At 47.8% G+C, this 16524-nt stretch overlaps 2 protein-coding genes across 4 annotated transcripts; both read right to left on the bottom strand.

The window, feature by feature from the left end:
* Nucleotides 1-755: 755 nt before the first annotated feature.
* Nucleotides 756-9266, bottom strand: cdc14ab (cell division cycle 14Ab). 3 transcript variants are annotated; one of them, XM_086140732.1, is made up of 16 exons: nt 9019-9266; nt 7596-7686; nt 7434-7509; nt 6090-6182; nt 5864-5943; nt 5138-5204; nt 4897-4959; nt 4735-4822; nt 4336-4566; nt 4056-4194; nt 3798-3957; nt 3602-3699; nt 3470-3517; nt 2968-3090; nt 2349-2553; nt 756-1693 (listed from the first exon to the last, which is right to left on the bottom strand). In XM_086140732.1, exons 1-16 carry the CDS (start codon nt 9113-9115, stop codon nt 1664-1666), a joined length of 1689 nt encoding a protein of 562 aa, XP_085996858.1. In that variant the 5' UTR covers nt 9116-9266; the 3' UTR covers nt 756-1663. The 3 variants fall into 3 exon arrangements, with proteins under 3 accessions (XP_085996858.1, XP_085997024.1, XP_085996938.1); XM_086140812.1 differs by having other exon boundaries at nt 1511-1693; nt 2488-2553; XM_086140898.1 differs by lacking the exon at nt 2349-2553.
* Nucleotides 9267-12698: 3432 nt separating this feature from the next.
* rtca (RNA 3'-terminal phosphate cyclase) lies at nt 12699-16285 on the bottom strand. Its single transcript, XM_086140479.1, has 11 exons — nt 16124-16285; nt 15861-15961; nt 15172-15315; nt 14800-14923; nt 14665-14723; nt 14440-14581; nt 14032-14153; nt 13741-13799; nt 13328-13422; nt 13143-13247; nt 12699-13028 (listed from the first exon to the last, which is right to left on the bottom strand). Exons 1-11 carry the CDS (start codon nt 16166-16168, stop codon nt 12930-12932), a joined length of 1095 nt encoding a protein of 364 aa, XP_085996605.1. The 5' UTR covers nt 16169-16285; the 3' UTR covers nt 12699-12929.
* Nucleotides 16286-16524: the final 239 nt, after the last annotated feature.

Raw genomic sequence — 16524 nt, 5'->3', positions numbered from 1 at the left:
ATCACGTGTTTCCGATTTGGAGACGGGCGCCGAGCCGCTTCACGTCACGTCCCTTCTAGGGAGAAAACATCTGACGCCCATTCATGGCACTTCAGTCTTTCCTTGTTTGAACTTCATCGACTTCAGACGCAAAAAAAAAAAAAGAAGATAATAATCAATTTAAAAAAAACAAAACAAATCTGGTTTTGGGGCAGTCCCGTTTCCTGGGGGTTCTTATTTTGAAAAATTTCATGCCCTTCCTGTCTTGGAGACAAGCACGGTCAAACAAATTCTTGGTCGCAGATGTTGATCTTCAGACAGAACATCGGCTTTGCAGAACATCGACGAAAGACAAACCGTCGCCTGGGGAGGAGTGTGTGTGCGAGTGTGTGTCTACATGTGTGTGGAGCAGTCCCACATTCCAGGCGTACCAGCAGGTCCATGTGACATACAATCCTTGGACCCTCTGCGTTTAAAATAATCAGACTACATATCAGAATTACGAGTGAAACACTTAAGAGCCTCTGAGATTAGGAGAACACGAGAAGGTCAACGGAACGACCGTCCGTGAACTGATCGCGGGACGTTCGGAGTCCTTCAGCAAAAGTAAGAACGTCTGAGCTTCATTTTTATAAAAATAATTCACTCAACAACAGAATCTTCTCTCTTTCACTATAAAATATTTGTATTCATTTTTTTTTCCCTTGTCAGTCGCGTTGCGTGTTTTCTTTGTCTTTTTTTTTATTTTATTTAAAAACATCGGATGGATGTGACCCTTTGGACAAATCGTTTCCATGGAAACGTGACTCGGAGCACGCGCTGCCATTCATTTACATGCTCCGGGTTTGTCTATAACCACCGACGAGAATCAAACATGATCAATAATCCCGTCGATTAGGTATCGGCTACCTCTTGGTCCTTTGGACGGATGCCGTTGATGACATCACAGCGACATCACTTCCTCCTCCAAACCGACACACTTGTGCAATTTGGACTGGTGTTGGTCATGTGACACGATCAAATTTGGTGGGAAATCAGCGGGAGACGGGACGGGACTTCCTGCCATGAGCCATGGGTGCCGTGGAAACCACATGACCCCCCCCCGCCGCAACACTTCCTGTTTGTCATTGGGTCAAAACCCATTTTGAGAGAAAACAACCAGTTTGAAGTCGCCGCCTGCGAGGAAAGCGATAAAAAGCGGCGGCACAAAAATGCACACCACAGCGGCGGTAGGAAAGGCGGGACGTGAGACGTGCTGACGGCGTTCCTGAGAGCTGTGACGGGACACGTGTGTCTTCAGTGTGTAACATCGCTATGATGTCATCAGTCAGCCAGCCAATCAACATGCACAACCGGCGGAACCACACAGTTGTTGTTCCTCTTTTCTTTTCAAACAGTCATAAAAATATTTCTCTATTATTGCGTGCGTGTGTACGTGCGTGTGCTTGTGAGACTTATTGCTGTTACTATTGCTGTTTGTCAGTAACCACCAATCAGAATACTGTCACCATGACGACAGAGTGACTTCAGTTCGTCAAAAAAAAAAAAAAAAAAACAACCTCTTTTAGAACAAAAATAATCCTCTGACACGACTATAAAATCTGTCTCTAAATAAATGTGTTACATACAGAGTCCTGCAGCCTTGCGGCGAAGGGGGGGTCAGAGCGGGGCGGAGGGCGGGCTCCTAATACTGGACGAAGTCAGACTGAAGCGACTGAAAGACAAAGAAAAGAATCACATCATTCAAGACACCCGGTCTTCTCAACGCTCATCATTTTCAGCCCGACGCGTTGAACGTCTCCGTGCTCCATGCCGTTGCGCGGGGGAACCAATCGGCCGCGACGACACGCTCCGGTGAAACCACCGATAACTGGATTTGGAAATGTGTGCAAGTGGCGAGGCGGCGAAACAATTGATTACGAGTGGATTCCGACTTCACATCTGGTTCTCATCCCGTCTCCAAGCCTCAGCAACCCCTCCCCCCACTGTGTGTGTGTGTGTGTGTGTCAGCAGACTCAGGTGTGAAACCAATGGGCACACAGATTTACAAATCGGGTTTCGAAAGTGTGTGTCTTCTCGATGTGTGTGTCCTCGCTGCGGCAGCAGCAGCAGCAGCAACCCCCACCCATCCACCGCCACCACCGCCGCCACCATCAGGTCACCATCACGCCACTCAAACCATGGACATGAAGAGAAGACTTAAAGCAAACACACTTGCGTGTCAGTGCGGTTAGTATTGATAAGATTGTAATGATTGTGAGAGGAACAGGAAGTGACATCACAGGATGGTTGACAGCGGGTGAGTGAGGTCAGACGTGTTAGTGATGCACTTTGGGGTGCGGCGAGCTGCTGCTGTGTGGAGGACTTACAGGTATGGAGCGACTCAGGTAACGTCCCGCCGGCCCCTTCAGGGCGCCATAGTGCTGTGCGCCGCGATGGCCGTTACCATAGCGACACAGGGAATGGGGGGCCAAAGGGGAGGGGGACGGCGGAGGAAGAGAGACGTACGGCGTCTTCCTGTCCTCCTCCATGTCAGCGGCGTACAGGTCGCTGAGAGAGCTGGCCAATCGGGAGCTGACACACACACACACACACACAGACACACACACACACACATTGGCCTCAGGATCAGAGGTCATCTATCAACTTACAGTGTCCTTTTTTTGAAAATCCATTCTTCCCACATTTGGGTGTTTGAAAAATAATCTCATTTAACATCTTGGCTCAACGGTAAACATCTATTTTTTATGCACAATCTTGTCTCATTTCTAGTTTTCTGGCTTCCAAAAGATTTGGAATTCCTTCCAGGTTTTCATTTTTTCAACTCCTCTTCGGGCCATTTCTTGCTGCTTGTCTGAAATTCAGGTCAGATGTTATCAGACCGCCGCTGACGGCGAGCAGCTCTCACGGGGCCTGCGGCGCCACCCGGTGGTCGCCTCCGTAAACTCTGAGGGTTCTGGCATCTGCCATCAACCACGCATCGGGTACCTCTTCATGGTGGACGCGGACGAGCTCCGGCCGATTCTCTTGGCCGCAGCAGAAGCCAAGGATGAAGGAAGCTTGGAGGACTTAAGGGGGGAGGCGGGGCCCAAACCACCCCCCATGGAAAACCTGCAAATACACACACACACACACACACACAGTCAAAGGCCTGGAATGATCTCAGATCTGCTTACTGTACAGAAATCGAGCAACGCCCAGACAACAATCTGCCTTCAGGCCATTCATTTATTCACTAATTCATCCAGTTAGTGATTTAATCCCTTCACAGGGCGCCACGTTGACGTCCTGACGACATACAGGTTCCCCGTTTGGAGCGGAGGGGGATTAAGATCTTTGTCCTGTCTGAAGGAGCGGTAGGATCATTTCCTGTCTCAGCCCGCTAAGATCAGACATGAAAAGGCACCGTGCAGGGGAGTGTGAGTGGGGGTCGGCGGGCCGCCAGGATTTGATGTGTGTGCGTGTGTGTTAAGAGAGTGTGTGTTGTCACCTGAGGGGCTGCGATGGTGACCTGCAGTGCAGCTTCATCTCTTCTACCCTGAAAGGTAAACACAGCACGGGTTCACAAGCTCAGTCCCGGTCAAGATCCAGCATCCAGATCCGGATCTTGTGGTTCTGCTACCTGAGCGCTCCGGTGGTGGCGGGTCGAGGCGAGCGGCGGCTCTTGATGGCCCTCAGTTTGTCCCCCTGAGTCAGAGCCATGCAGTCACCGGCCTCAGCCTGGAGGAGAGAACCCCAGGTTGACTACCAGGCCGTGACCTCTGACCTCCCGGCGCACTTTAGCGCAGCTTAAAGTAAACATGGTCGAGCGTGAGTACCTCCTGCAGCCGCTCAGAGCTCTGTGATTGGTGGATGCTGTGGGTGGGGTTTAAGGTGAGGTCATCCATACAGGTGATGAGCTGGGGCATCGTCCTCTCCTCCTGCTTGGCCTTCTGAGAGCGCTGACTGTCTCCGAGCAACCAGAGCCACGTCTGTTTCCTGCACACACACACACACACACACACATACACACAGAATTCAGTGTTTACGTTCTCCTCATTCGGCGCACTTCACACGAGATCCAATCTGGGTCTCACTCTTCCAGGAAGTGCTGCTGAGGTCCGATGACCGATCCAGGTCTGCAGATCCTGATCCAGGCGATGGCTTCCCTCGCTGTGAAGCGGTAATGCTTCATCAGGTAGCAGCCAATCAGAGTGCCCGTTCTGCCCAGGCCAGCTGCAAGCAAAGGTTTCATTCAGGTTAGGTGGATTAGACTCCAGGAGGGAGGCCACTCTCAATGGATGAAGGTCACAGGACGTGGTTCCTCGACGACATGACCTGCTACAAGGAGCCCTTCCGAGGACAGACAGATCTCACCTTTGCAGTGGACCGCCACCGCGCCATTGGTGGTCTCGGAGACATGGAGGAAGCGGCGCGTGATGATGTCGCTGGGCGTGCTGCCGTCCAGGAAGAACAGGTCGTAGTGGTCAAAGCCGGCGTCGGTGAAGCGCCGCGCGTCGTAGATCTTCTTGTTCAGTCGAATGATGGCCTCGATGTTATGCTTCCGGAAGTAGGGGAAGTAAGCTTCGGGGGAATGGAGGGGGTAGCCTGCAGGGAGGGGGCGGAGCCACAGGTCAGGTGGTCACTGACATAAACCTGCAGCTTCCTGCAGGCTGGTTATCCCTGAAGCTCCAATCACTTCTGATCTGCAGGATGTTTCTTCTACTACTTGGTTCTCTGGATAGCACAGCACCAGGGGGATCCTGTCCCACTCACCGTTCTCTATCTTGGTCTTGGGATGGGGTCCACTGAAGGCCAGGAACTTTCCCGGGACGATCCAGTTCAGGTCTCCGTTCTCCACACGCTGCAGACACGAGAGCAGGCTGGAGTTTCACCCAACTCAACCAGGTTACAATAACCCAATGTACCTCCGCTGACCTCGTAGTGCTCGTACTCGTCCACGTCGAAGGTCTCGAAGTCGAAGAACCCGTGCTGCAGCGCCTGCAGGACGGACAGTCCCGCCGGGGAGTGTAAAATAACCTTCCTCTTTCATTCGTAGAAGAGTATAACCACCAAAATTATTTCATTTTAAGAAACGAATGAAAAGCAGAAACATCTGACGAGCCACATCACACCAGGAGTCCATTTCAGCCGCCGGCTGATCATCGAACCCGCTTACCTTCCTGATGCCCTGCAGACAGTCCAGCACAGTCAGGTTGAAGGTGCAATTCCCGAAGGAGGCGTCCCTGCAGGATCAATGACATGATGTCACCTGGGCTGGATTGCGTCTCATTAACTAAATGATTGGCTCTTGGAGCTTCGGCCATCAAGAGGCCGAAGCTCAACCACCAAAGATGTTCATTGCATCAGCGGCGTCGGTCTCGGACAGGCGATGAACTTCTCGCCTCCCTGCCAGCTTCATCGAGAACATCACACCCTCCTTTATAGCCCCCGACTGGACACAAGGTCAGGCCCGGTGACCGACGCCGAAAGAGCTCCGGCTTTAGCACAAAGATGTTTTCCCTAAAAATTGACGCTCATCTCTGTATCTGTGTCAGTCAGACAGTGGGTGAGGGCGTCCGTGGGGGCACGGCCTCGGGCACCATGTTTAGTCCAACAGACACAGCAGTTGCATAACAGTCTGGACAACAAAAGGCCCTTTATCCCTGAAGACACACACACACACACTCACACAAACACAGTGGCAGGAAGAAGTCCTTCAACTGGACAAACTTAAGGAAATGTCCAAAACATTTCATATCTATTGCAACAGGAGTAGTACCTAAATAGCAGGTCGTAACTGCAGATGTGCTAATGGTGGTACAGGGTCAGCAGTAACTGAAGGATGGGTATTACTAGTGCAGTAGTAGTGATACTACTACAGTCGCAGTAGTAGCGGTGGTACCTGAAGGGCAGGTAGGCGGCGTTAGAGCCTGAGATCAGTGCTCTGTAAGCTTCCTCTGGAGTTTTCTTCAGGTAGATCACCTGACACATAGACAGGACAACGTCAGGAGCTCCAAACACAGCATCCCAGCAAAGGTTCATCATACTGAGGATGCTGTGTGTGTGTGTGTGTGTGTGTGTGTGTGTGTGTGTGTGTGTGTGTGTGTGTGTGTGTGTGTGTGTCTTACCGCGTAGCCTCCAATCAGCACTGCAGCATTGGATCTCTTCCTCTGGTCAAAGCTGGTATAATGGACAATCCTTTTCCTGGTCAAAGTGAATGACTGCACACACACACACACACACATACACACACACACACACACATACATCAGTGACAGGGAATGTGTGTGAAGAGGATGAGGGTCTAACAGGGACCTGACAGGGTGACGCAGACAGTGACAGAGAGCTGAGAGTCCTCCAGATCTCATTATCGAGGGTCTGGAACATGTCACCCTGCAGGATGAAGCTTCTTCTCTGCTTCTGAGTCTCTCCTATTGTTCAGCCATCATTTGTCACAGGAACATTCTGGACATCAGCACTGATTATCTTCTTTGTTGATAACTTGAACCCACCATGAAGTATTTATACTTTGATACATTTAATAAAAGTAATATAGTCGGACATGTTTGTGAATACATATATTTGTTCTAAATTCCAGATACTTTGGTGTATCTTCACTGTGTTATTTATAACTAGGTAAATTGGCGATCTGAAATATTAAGAGTCTGAATTATGACGTCTCAACAAATGACACTGATTACACTGCAATGCCATTAATGTTGATATCTATCCAAGTCAAAAGTTTAGCTTTTTTTTTTTTTTTTTAATCCATTTCTCTGGTCTTGGGCAGAAATTCAGTGAAAATCAGTATCCATTTGAGGGTCAGTCACAAACTAATGTATCCTAGCTCATTGCACTAGAGGCTGCCAATATGGGACATTTCACCGCAGCATTCACATGACCTCGGAATAATCAGCTAAATCAATTTCCAAATTCTCGTGTCGGAAAAGTATTTGCTGCATGAGGTCGGACTCGCACAAACATCGGGCACGTGACCGCACTGCAGCAGGAAGAACAACTCCTCACCTCTGGAAAGGGAAGCATCCCAGAAGCGTGTGAACGCAGCAAAAATGTCCCACCGTATCGATAATAAGAACACGGGGAAGAGATGGTCTGGACGGCGCCCCCTACAACCATCACCTTGGAGGTGGTGATGATTCACTTCACAACCCAGGACGCAGGTGAGGAAACCTCCGACCCCTTGTGCTGTCAGCCAGGCAGGGTGTTACACAACAGCCGAAACTTGCATTCGAGATACTTAAGGGAATCCAGACCGGTTGGTCGAGCTGTCCCCATGGCAACGGACAACACTACAGCTGAGGAATGTAATCACCGCAGTGACACAACCCACAGGCGCATACATCTGGAGGTGTGACAATGCCACCGTGTAGTACATCATGAGTTTACACACTGGGGTTCACATTGTAACTCCTCCAGCACGAGGGGTGAGAGGACGCTGTATCTATGTGTACCTTCAGCTTCTTGTTGAGCTTGCAGCAGTATCTGAACAACATGGCCAGGTTCAGGGGTCCAAAATCTGCATAGAAACTGGACACAAAAAAAAAGAGCATCTGATAGCCAGTAGCAGACAGGAAGTGATGTTACATTCTGTTTTCCTGCTGCACAACACTTACTTTTCGTAGACAAACTCGTCGTCGGTGCAGAAGTAGTGCGTGTTGGCCGTGCTTTTGGGTTTGCTGCGTAACGTGGCGAAGTATAGCCGCTCTGCGGTGGGCATACAGGTTTAGTCAGACCAGTGTCAGGTCAGGGATGACCAAGAGCCCCGAGGGGGGAGAACCACATGGAAAAGACACATTTACAAGATTTATTTAACTGCATTTCAATCACAGGCTCGGTAAAGCCTCTGATGGCCAAAAGTAGCATTACATGTAGGGATTAGACCAAAGCAGATCTTGACTGTGACTACCAGCTGAATATAACAGGCTGGAGGATCAGTCCCCGTCTGGCTGTCACACCGCGAGCTCGGTCGTGTCGGGGCAAACCGGAATACTAGTCGGGAAAGCCACGTCTACTGAAATAAAACCCAATTATGACTGCGGGACAGTAAATGAAATACAGCAGAAAATGAGAGGACAACACTGGAAAATTAGAAAAGGACAAAGAGGAATAAGAAATAACATAGAAAATAGATGCTACAAGACACTGAACCCCTGACCGCTCCCTGCGACTCAGGTGACTGCACCCTGATCAGGGTCAAGCCTTGCCGGGTCAATGGATAATTTGCTGCAAGGATTTACAAGTATTCAACCCCCCCTTCAAAAAATAGGGAAGTAAAGCAGTGAGCAGTCTTCCTCACTGCTCAGATCCACCGGGAACATTTAATTATTTTAAATCAAAATTAGAGCCTCATCGCGTCTTTTTTTCTCTTTATTCCTACCATTCAGTTTCAGTCAAAAGCCGAAACATATGAATTTGAAGACATTGATCATGATTGGTGTAAAAATGTATTTTCTGCCGTGGCATTATAAAAATTGATTATTAAATCCCACAGGTTTGCTAGAATTTGAAACTTCTGGCTTTTTGTCACTGGCTTTTGACCAGGTCATCGCTCGATCCCTGATCAATCGTCAAATCATCCAGTTTGCTTCTGATATTGATGATGCTTTGAATCCCTGCTATGATTCAGATCAGGCAGTTAACGATCAATCAACTAATAGGTTTATGATAACAACTGCATGAAAATAAGAAAAAAGAAACGACTGCCTGCAATCAGTTATTTTTTGATAGTTTATTTAGTTTTACTTAACGCTTTACTCATTTAATGTTTGAAAATGTGAACTGAACTATAGTCTCTTGCTATAACAGAAAATGAGGGTTTCTCCAACAAATTCTTATCCGACCCATTTTTTTTACTTTTTAATTTCAAATAACTGATGAATTAGCATAAACAACTTTAACGACTAACCCAAACTAGCCATGTTTAACCACCCAGTAATACTGAAACTTCCCCCCCACCGTTCACTTCTCGCTGGATTTTTTTTAAATTCCGGATTAAATCCCGCGGCGCTGTAACGCTTTTTCTCCGGCTTTCCGTACCTCGGATAAACTCCGCGGCCGCCAGCGGCTCGACGTCCTCGGCCATCCTGAACAAGGCGGACAAGATCGGCGAATGTCTGACTCCCTCCACCGTCATGGATCCGTCTAATTCCTGGAAGCCGCGGAACTTTTCCACCTGCTCGGCAACCCAATTAGCCGTTAGCCGGCTAGGAGGCAGCTAGCGGGCGGCCGAGCGGACACTCGTTTAAAAAGTTGAAAAACTTGGTCCTCAGTTTCCCATTTTCTTCCGCGACGGCTGCTCCGGCGCGGTGGGTTTGTTCTCTACCGCTTTCGTCGGTTAATTTGACGGTATTTAACCGGTAAATGGTCCCGGTTTAGCATGTTAGCACCCCACCGCCACGGGCGGCTTGACGACGCTCCGAAAGTCTGAAACTCTGATTGAGTAAGTCCCTCCTTGAGAAACGTTGCCATGGCGACGGGCGCGTAGCAACCGCAGCCAATCGCGGGGCAGCTCGGGCGGCGCTGCCCTCACGCGCCGCTCAGGCACGAGCTCGCGCACACAAACCAGGAAGTGAAAACGAACAACAACAAAACCGACTTGTCCGGAGATGGAATCATGGATGCAACAAACAAACAAACAAATAAACAAACAAACCCAACCTGAAATTTGTGGATTCTCTACGTGCGATCGAGTCCAAGTCAACTTTATTGTCAATACTGCCATATGTTAACACATACAGAGCATTGAAATTGACCCAAAAGTACAAAGAATTATACTTAATATGTCACAGAGATGTGACTGGCCAGGGGGTGCGGTATGTGATTGAGGAAAGGACTGTGGGATGTTGGATGCAGACTGGGGGTGTTTTATTTGTTTATTTTTTGTTTATCATATCTCAGTAGAAGCAGTCGGACAGCTCTGCCAAGCGGCCACTATTTGTCTCTCATATGAAAATTAAAGCTATTTTTGTATCAGGTCGTCCATTAACGCGTAACTGTTGCCGCTTCTGCTATTATTAGTATGAGATTGTTTGGTCCTGTTCCTCACAACCCTCATACCCACCTCTGCCTCAGTCACACTCTTGCACTTTTACCTCTGTCCTCTCTTTCTACCCCAACCGGTCGAGACAGAAGGCGGCCCACATTGCGCTTGGATCCGTCCAACTTTTCCATCCCGTTAAAAGCAGTATTGCCAGTTCATGGGGCGGTGCTGGGTTTCTGTAGAATATCTCAAGAGTGCGATCCCGACCCGCTCTATGTGAAAAGTGTCATCAGACGACTGGATTGTGATTCGGCGCCATGTAAATAAAACCTGACTCCACATGACTTGATAGTTTAATCGGATTCAGCCGTAGTCATGCAGTCCGTGTTCATCTTAAAATTCAGACTGAATTGCCCCGTTGCTGCAAAAGAGCATTAACCCATACCTTTTTGGCATATTATATCAATGGATTAGGAACAGAAATATATGAATTACAAGAAAATAACTGAGACAAAATAAATCCAAGTATTTTTCTTGATTGTTTCACAGTCAATCTTTTAAATAGAAGTATAACTGATATGAATGACAAGTATAATGTTGTTTCAACAAAGTTAAAAATATATATTTTTTTAAAATGTACTCTCTTATATAAACCGATATATATTTAATCCAGTCAAAGTTGTGATTCACTGAACTTTTCAGCTAATTTCCTGATTACTTAGGCCTGCAACTGCAATTTCCTGATTACTGAGACCTGCAACTGCACGGGATCCTTTTCAAAACTCCATGAGCGACAAATGACATGGAAACTAAACAGCTGTTTCAAGAAAAGGAAACAAAAAAAAGAAAACAAAAAAATCTAAATAAAAAATACTTTTGTTATCAATCCCAAATAAGGTGTGGACATTAAAAAAAAAACATTTAGACATTAAATTTTGTGATTTATCTATTGACATGTAATATAAGTGTCACGGTAGCGAGAGGCAGGGCTCAACCAGGGCGGGTCGGCTGTCAATCATGAAGACATCCAGCCATTCAGTCTTGCATCCACAGACAAAGACATTTTAAAGTCTTCAGTTAACCTACTGACCAATTTTGAACTGTGGGAAGAAGACTGAGAACCTGGAGAGAACCCCGGCAGGAGAAAATGGAGAAAGCACACAGGGAGAAGCCAGTCCATCACTGAATCAGAACCTGGAAGATTTCCTCTGTGAGGCAGGAGCTCGACCACTGATGTGCCATGTTGACCCTCTGTTGATATTGGAGGAGTGCAACAGTCCAGGAGGTCAAAGGTCACTCATTCTATCGGCCCAGTGGTTTAATTCTAAATTATATTTTTAGTTTTCCGTTTGTTTTATAGTTCCAGTCAGTCAATAACATTTTCCAACAAATAAACATTTTTGACCAACGGACGTTTTTTTTTCATCATGGCGGTCCGTCCAGGTGGACTGGGACGCTTTTAAACATGAGACAGCGAGCCATTACCTGTCCGCGGGGGGGTTGATGCCACACTCACCCGCAATCAAGGAGATCCAAACACAGTTCTGTACTGGTCCAGGTGCGAGTGCAGGTCCCGGTCCCCGGTCCTGCTGCAGCCTCCAGGCCCCGTCCTCCATGCTGCAGGGCCAGCGGCGGACTGCGGGACCAGGACCTGGCCTGGGTGTCAGGTGACCCAGCTCGGGTTTCTCTTGGCTCCAGGTGTGACTTTACAGACACTCGGGTTTCAACACACTTCCAGGTCACAAGTCTGTGATGTCACGGAAAAAGGGAGGGGCCAAACCAGAGGTCACCTGGTTAACTCACGCAGACTACAAAGCATTGACTTGAACATGTGGACGGAAAGATGGAGAGAAAGAGAGGACCGTCTTTATGGACCTGTTTTCAAAATATGAGGTTTATCTTATTTACTGGGTGATTTCATGAACAGTGCCCCCTCAAGATACAAATCATTCTATACACAATTTTATTTTAAGACACAAAGCACAATTCAAACAAACTTTATTCTTGAAATACAATAAAAAGTGTCATGATACAAATACTAAAGTGAAAAAAAAATCAAAATTGGAAATCCGCATGGTACATGCCAAGTAAACTTGAGTACGCTTCATGACACCAGTGCAGCTTCTGAATTGGCGCCACTCATCCCTCTCCTTGAAGAACTTGGTCCAGGTAGTTGGTACAGTATGCAGATCTCGTGTTGTCTTCCTCTCCCTAGTGTGGCATCATTTTATATCTTTTGTGGTTATTTTTTTTTTTAATAATGATCACAGGCCCTAAGAAAGAGTGATGAACCTGGAAAGAAGATGCTTTCTATGGAAATTAAGCACAAAATAATGGTGAAGCACAAACATGGTGTACAAATGATTGATATTGCGCGTGAATATAATTGCTGGTTGGAACAAATTAGTTTGTTTTGTTACTTTAAACAGGGAAAAATCATTCAAAATATGAAAACAAATGAATAATAAATTACCAAACATACAAACCCACTTCTGGAAGGAATTAAATTCATATCTTATGGGACCACTGTATTTCCATTTAAAAAATAAAGGTTTGTTCATATTTGTATTTCTACAGATTCCAGTTTTCCAGTTTGCACTTTCCCTTGTATTTCTTTTTTTTTGTTTTAAAGAAAGTAGACGGAAGTCACTAAACAAAAATAACCTGAAGGAAACAAAGAAACTGTAGAGACAGAAATATAATTGTGAGATCAGAAATGAAGCAACACACACAGATCCATTAATTGATCAGTTTATTGATTATTACACTTGGAAAAAAAAACCCTGAGACACAGAGGCTGAGAGGGTCAGTTATGTCGGAGCAGCTTCCAAGGGTGTGTGTGTGTGTGTGTGTGTTCCTGTTTGACGAAACAGTGGAGACTGAAGAACAGGAGTACCTTTAAGGGAGTCGAACATGCTTTAATGGTGTGTTTGAGGCATTGTTTGTGTGTGTGTGTGCATGTAAACATCTACAGGTTAGGGTTGACCACACCTGACCCTTGACACTCGATAATGTAGGTGACGTTGCTGCTCAGCTCGTCCTCACACTTCGTTATTGAGAACTTTGCCTTAAAACAGAAAAAAAAACCAATGAAAGTTGATGACATTAGACAAGGACACACACACACACACACACACACACACACGTAAACATCAGACCCAGACAGCCTTGAATCACAAACCTCCGTCAGCTGCTCCGCCATGTGGATGGCCGTCTGCGTGTGCAGCGTCACGGCTCCTGTCCGGATCCGAGACGTCCCCTTCGCCAACGCCATGAAGACGATGAGCTGCGAGGGGTGGGAGCGGGAGGTCAAAGGTCAGGTACTGCTGGAAAAGTAATCGTCTAGTCCGAGTCTCCGAAACACACCTGGTCCTGCAGGAACTCGTCCACGCAGCCGTGATGTCGGATGTTCCTCAGTAGCATCTCGGCAGCTTCTATCCCCACCTTGTCTGCATACACACCTGACACACACACAGGGTTAGAGATGGGAGCCGCCTGCTGCCAAACACTGATGATGGAATGCCGAGTAGAAGCTGATTCCGATCGATCAGCAGGTAGAGTTCCCTGATGGAGATCTGACTGATAACAGGAACGTCCGGTGAGAAGCTAAACTACCACTAGAGGGCGCCGATGCTCTTCTTCAACCCAGAAACAAAGCGTTCCGATGGGAACTTGGAGTTTGTTTTGGTGCTCACGCTCTAGAACCAGTTATTGTGTGTGTGTGTGTGTGGCCGATTACTGGAAAGCCACGATGCTGAAGCAAGGAGACTCTCGCTCACCTTTCTTCCCGAGAGCTGAGCCAGCGAAGAGACATCCTGTGGACGACTCAGCAATAATTCTAGAAAAAAAACACACACACACCTCGTCAACACAATGAAACAAGATGGTCGCACCTCCAACGGACCCATGCGTAGAGGCCGAGCCACACGAGCCGAAATGATTTCATGGTGATTTTCCTTTCAATAACGTGAAATCTCTCCTTCCGAACACAAGACCGATCTTTCTCATGAACAGATTAGCATGTTAGCTTTAGCGCCATGATGTCAGGAAGTGCTGTGGGCGGAGCTTACATGATACCGTTGCCGTTCCCGTAGGCCTTTTCCTTCTCCTGCAGAGGCTGAATATTGATGTACAGCTCTTTGATTTCCTTCCTGATGGTTCTCACGGCGGCCGCCGACATGTCCTTCGCCAGCTGGAGAAAACAACCGGCGTCAAGCTTTCCCCGTCTACAACGCTCCCAGACGGACTGGGGGGCTTCTATCTCAACATCAGAGGGGTTCTGCTCTACATGGAAAGTGAAGCTGACAACATCTTGACCTGACACTAATCTGGGCTCTGATGAGGTTCTGCTCATTCAAAATGTCACCCGCCGCAGGAAATCAGAAGGTGTGAATGTCACGAGGTCCCGGATCACCATTGGCTCAATCTGCCCGTGATGTCACAGAACGCCGAGATAAAGGAATGAGAAGGAACTTTACTTTGAAGGGCAGGACGCCGGCCACAAAGGCCCGACCGTGGATCTTTGTGATGGTTCCCCTGTCTGTCAGCGAGATGGGCTGCAGCTCTTTGACCGGGGTTACTGTCACCATCAACTCACCCCCGCCTTTGGGGTAGAACCCCCTGAAAACACACACACACAGTCGCAACATTAACACACACACACAGATGTGTATGACTATATTGCGCAATGACTTTTTGCTGACCTCATTCTGATGTCACAGTCAAAGTGGACTCCAAACTTCTCCACTATGGGTTTGAAGACCTGAAGAAGGAACCGAAATGAATCACCGCGGCGATCGTGTTTGGTGTCACCGTGGAAACGGCAGAACGCGCAGTACCTTCACAGTGTAGTCGATCTGTGGCGCCATCTCGGCGTTGGTGCCACCTTTCAGGCACAGTTGTGACGAGGCGTCGGCATACAGAGCACACGGTAGGGCGACCTGTAGTAGTAGACACACACTCCTGACACACACACACACACACACACACCACAGTTAGTGTTTTAGGTCGACAATGTTTGCTCATCACTTCCTTTTAGGTCGATTTACGACAAATACATCTTGGAGGAATGAACAGGTAACGCTCTGAACTCCTTTCTCATGAAAGTAACACTCGTCCTTTCAAGTGTTTCCTGCTCTGATGTGATTGATGATTTTTCTGAGATATGAAGCAGATTAAATTTGGTTTTAATAACAGACGCTCCCACTCACCCTGCCGTCTGCGTATCAGCCGTGTGGTTCCCGGATCTGATCTTCCCGGGCGTCAGGCTGACATCGGTGGAGCCAATGGTGGCACCCTGCAGGCTACCTGAGCACAAGTCTGAGACCAGCTGCAGGCCACTCAGGTGCTGCGGTCTAAACACACACATTCACCCCATTATCAGCAAGTTTCGGGGTGAAAACTCTGCAAGAATTCAGAAACTAACCAACTAAATTCAGATAACAGACAAACATTAACTACACATTTGATTTACAAGACAAAGAGGGAAAGTGCTCAGTCATTACCAGAGATGTACGAGCCAGGGTGTTTGGCGTTTTGAAGGTAGCCTTTCAAATAAACTCTTTTACAAATGATGTTTAAATTCCAGGCATTAATAAGCGGAGCCATTTAGAGCTTTATTGGAAGTGCAGTGAGCCACGAGTGGGAAGGGGTGAGACTTGTGATGCTAACAAAAGTCTGTAGTAGTTGTGACTAGGCTGTTTGCAGGTCAGAGAGAATCCCTTCATCGTGGGTGGGGAGATGTTTTCACACTTTCTCTTGCTCCTTTTCTCATTTTCACGCTCTTTCCGAGATCATGTGTTCGTTCAGCCTCGGTGAAACCAGGTGGCTCCCCATTAGCAGCTCCGTAATGAATAGGCTAATGACCGTTAGCCTGCTAGCCGGGGTACCGCTAACTCACCTCAGTCCCGGCGTGCTTCTGCCGGCTCGGATTTTGGAGATTTTAACAGCAGACCCAGTGATGCAGCTGAGCGCCGCGGAGACTCGCAGGATCTGCCCGCCCTGTGGGAGGGTAGAGGGGAGGGGACGCCGGTCGGAGAGCCGACAACAGTGAGCTCGGAGCCGGCTGGTCGCGGCTAGCCTGTCTTAGCATGTTAGCATCGCGGAGCAGCACGTAGTTAAAGTGCCTTCGCCCCGGTGGCTAAAGTGTGATGGGGTACTCACTCCTTCCATCACGCTGCCGTCGAGCTCCACCGCCGCGGACTCCATGTTCCCTCGGAACCGTTGCTGTGTCGTACCGGTGTGTTTCCTCGTCGCCTGCTGCCGCCGGCACTTTGTTTTTGCTTCTTCTTTGCAGGCAACTTCGTCAAGTCAAGCTACGTGACGAAGCCGAAATACTTCCGGTCCCCTTCAAAATAAACCCTACGTCACCGCCACCATTATCATCATGCCAACTTTCTTTCTATTTATGTCGAGTCATCTATTGTTTTCCATCTGACAAATCATCCAAAATTGCATGCATGTTTGAATTATTAAATTAGATTAAGGTTTGGTTTCATTGCACATGGACATGTGTAGGGCAACGTAATGCAGTCAAGCATCTAACCAGAAGTGCACAAGAGCAG

Source organism: Fistularia commersonii, chromosome 1 (assembly GCF_037954325.1).
Source record: "Fistularia commersonii isolate RoL2024-O1a breed Wild chromosome 1, RoL_Fcom_v1.0, whole genome shotgun sequence".
Taxonomy (NCBI): domain Eukaryota; kingdom Metazoa; phylum Chordata; class Actinopteri; order Syngnathiformes; family Fistulariidae; genus Fistularia; species Fistularia commersonii.
This window is presented reverse-complemented; position numbering and strand designations above follow the sequence as displayed.

Coding starts and splice junctions, on each gene's coding strand:
- cdc14ab (XM_086140732.1), bottom strand. CDS start 9,115: ATGACGGTGGAGGGAGTCAGACATTCGCCGATCTTGTCCGCCTTGTTC. Junction 3,700..3,797: donor GCTCTGAGCGGCTGCAGGAG/GTACTCACGCTC, acceptor TCTCTCCTCCAG/GCTGAGGCCGGTGACTGCAT. Junction 1,694..2,348: donor ACCTGAGTCGCTCCATACCT/GTAAGTCCTCCA, acceptor TTTGTCTTTCAG/TCGCTTCAGTCTGACTTCGT.
- rtca (XM_086140479.1), bottom strand. CDS start 16,168: ATGGAGTCCGCGGCGGTGGAGCTCGACGGCAGCGTGATGGAAGGA. Junction 13,800..14,031: donor GGGAACGGCAACGGTATCAT/GTAAGCTCCGCC, acceptor TTTTTTTTCTAG/AATTATTGCTGAGTCGTCCA. Junction 13,423..13,740: donor CTCAGCTCTCGGGAAGAAAG/GTGAGCGAGAGT, acceptor TGTGTGTGTCAG/GTGTGTATGCAGACAAGGTG.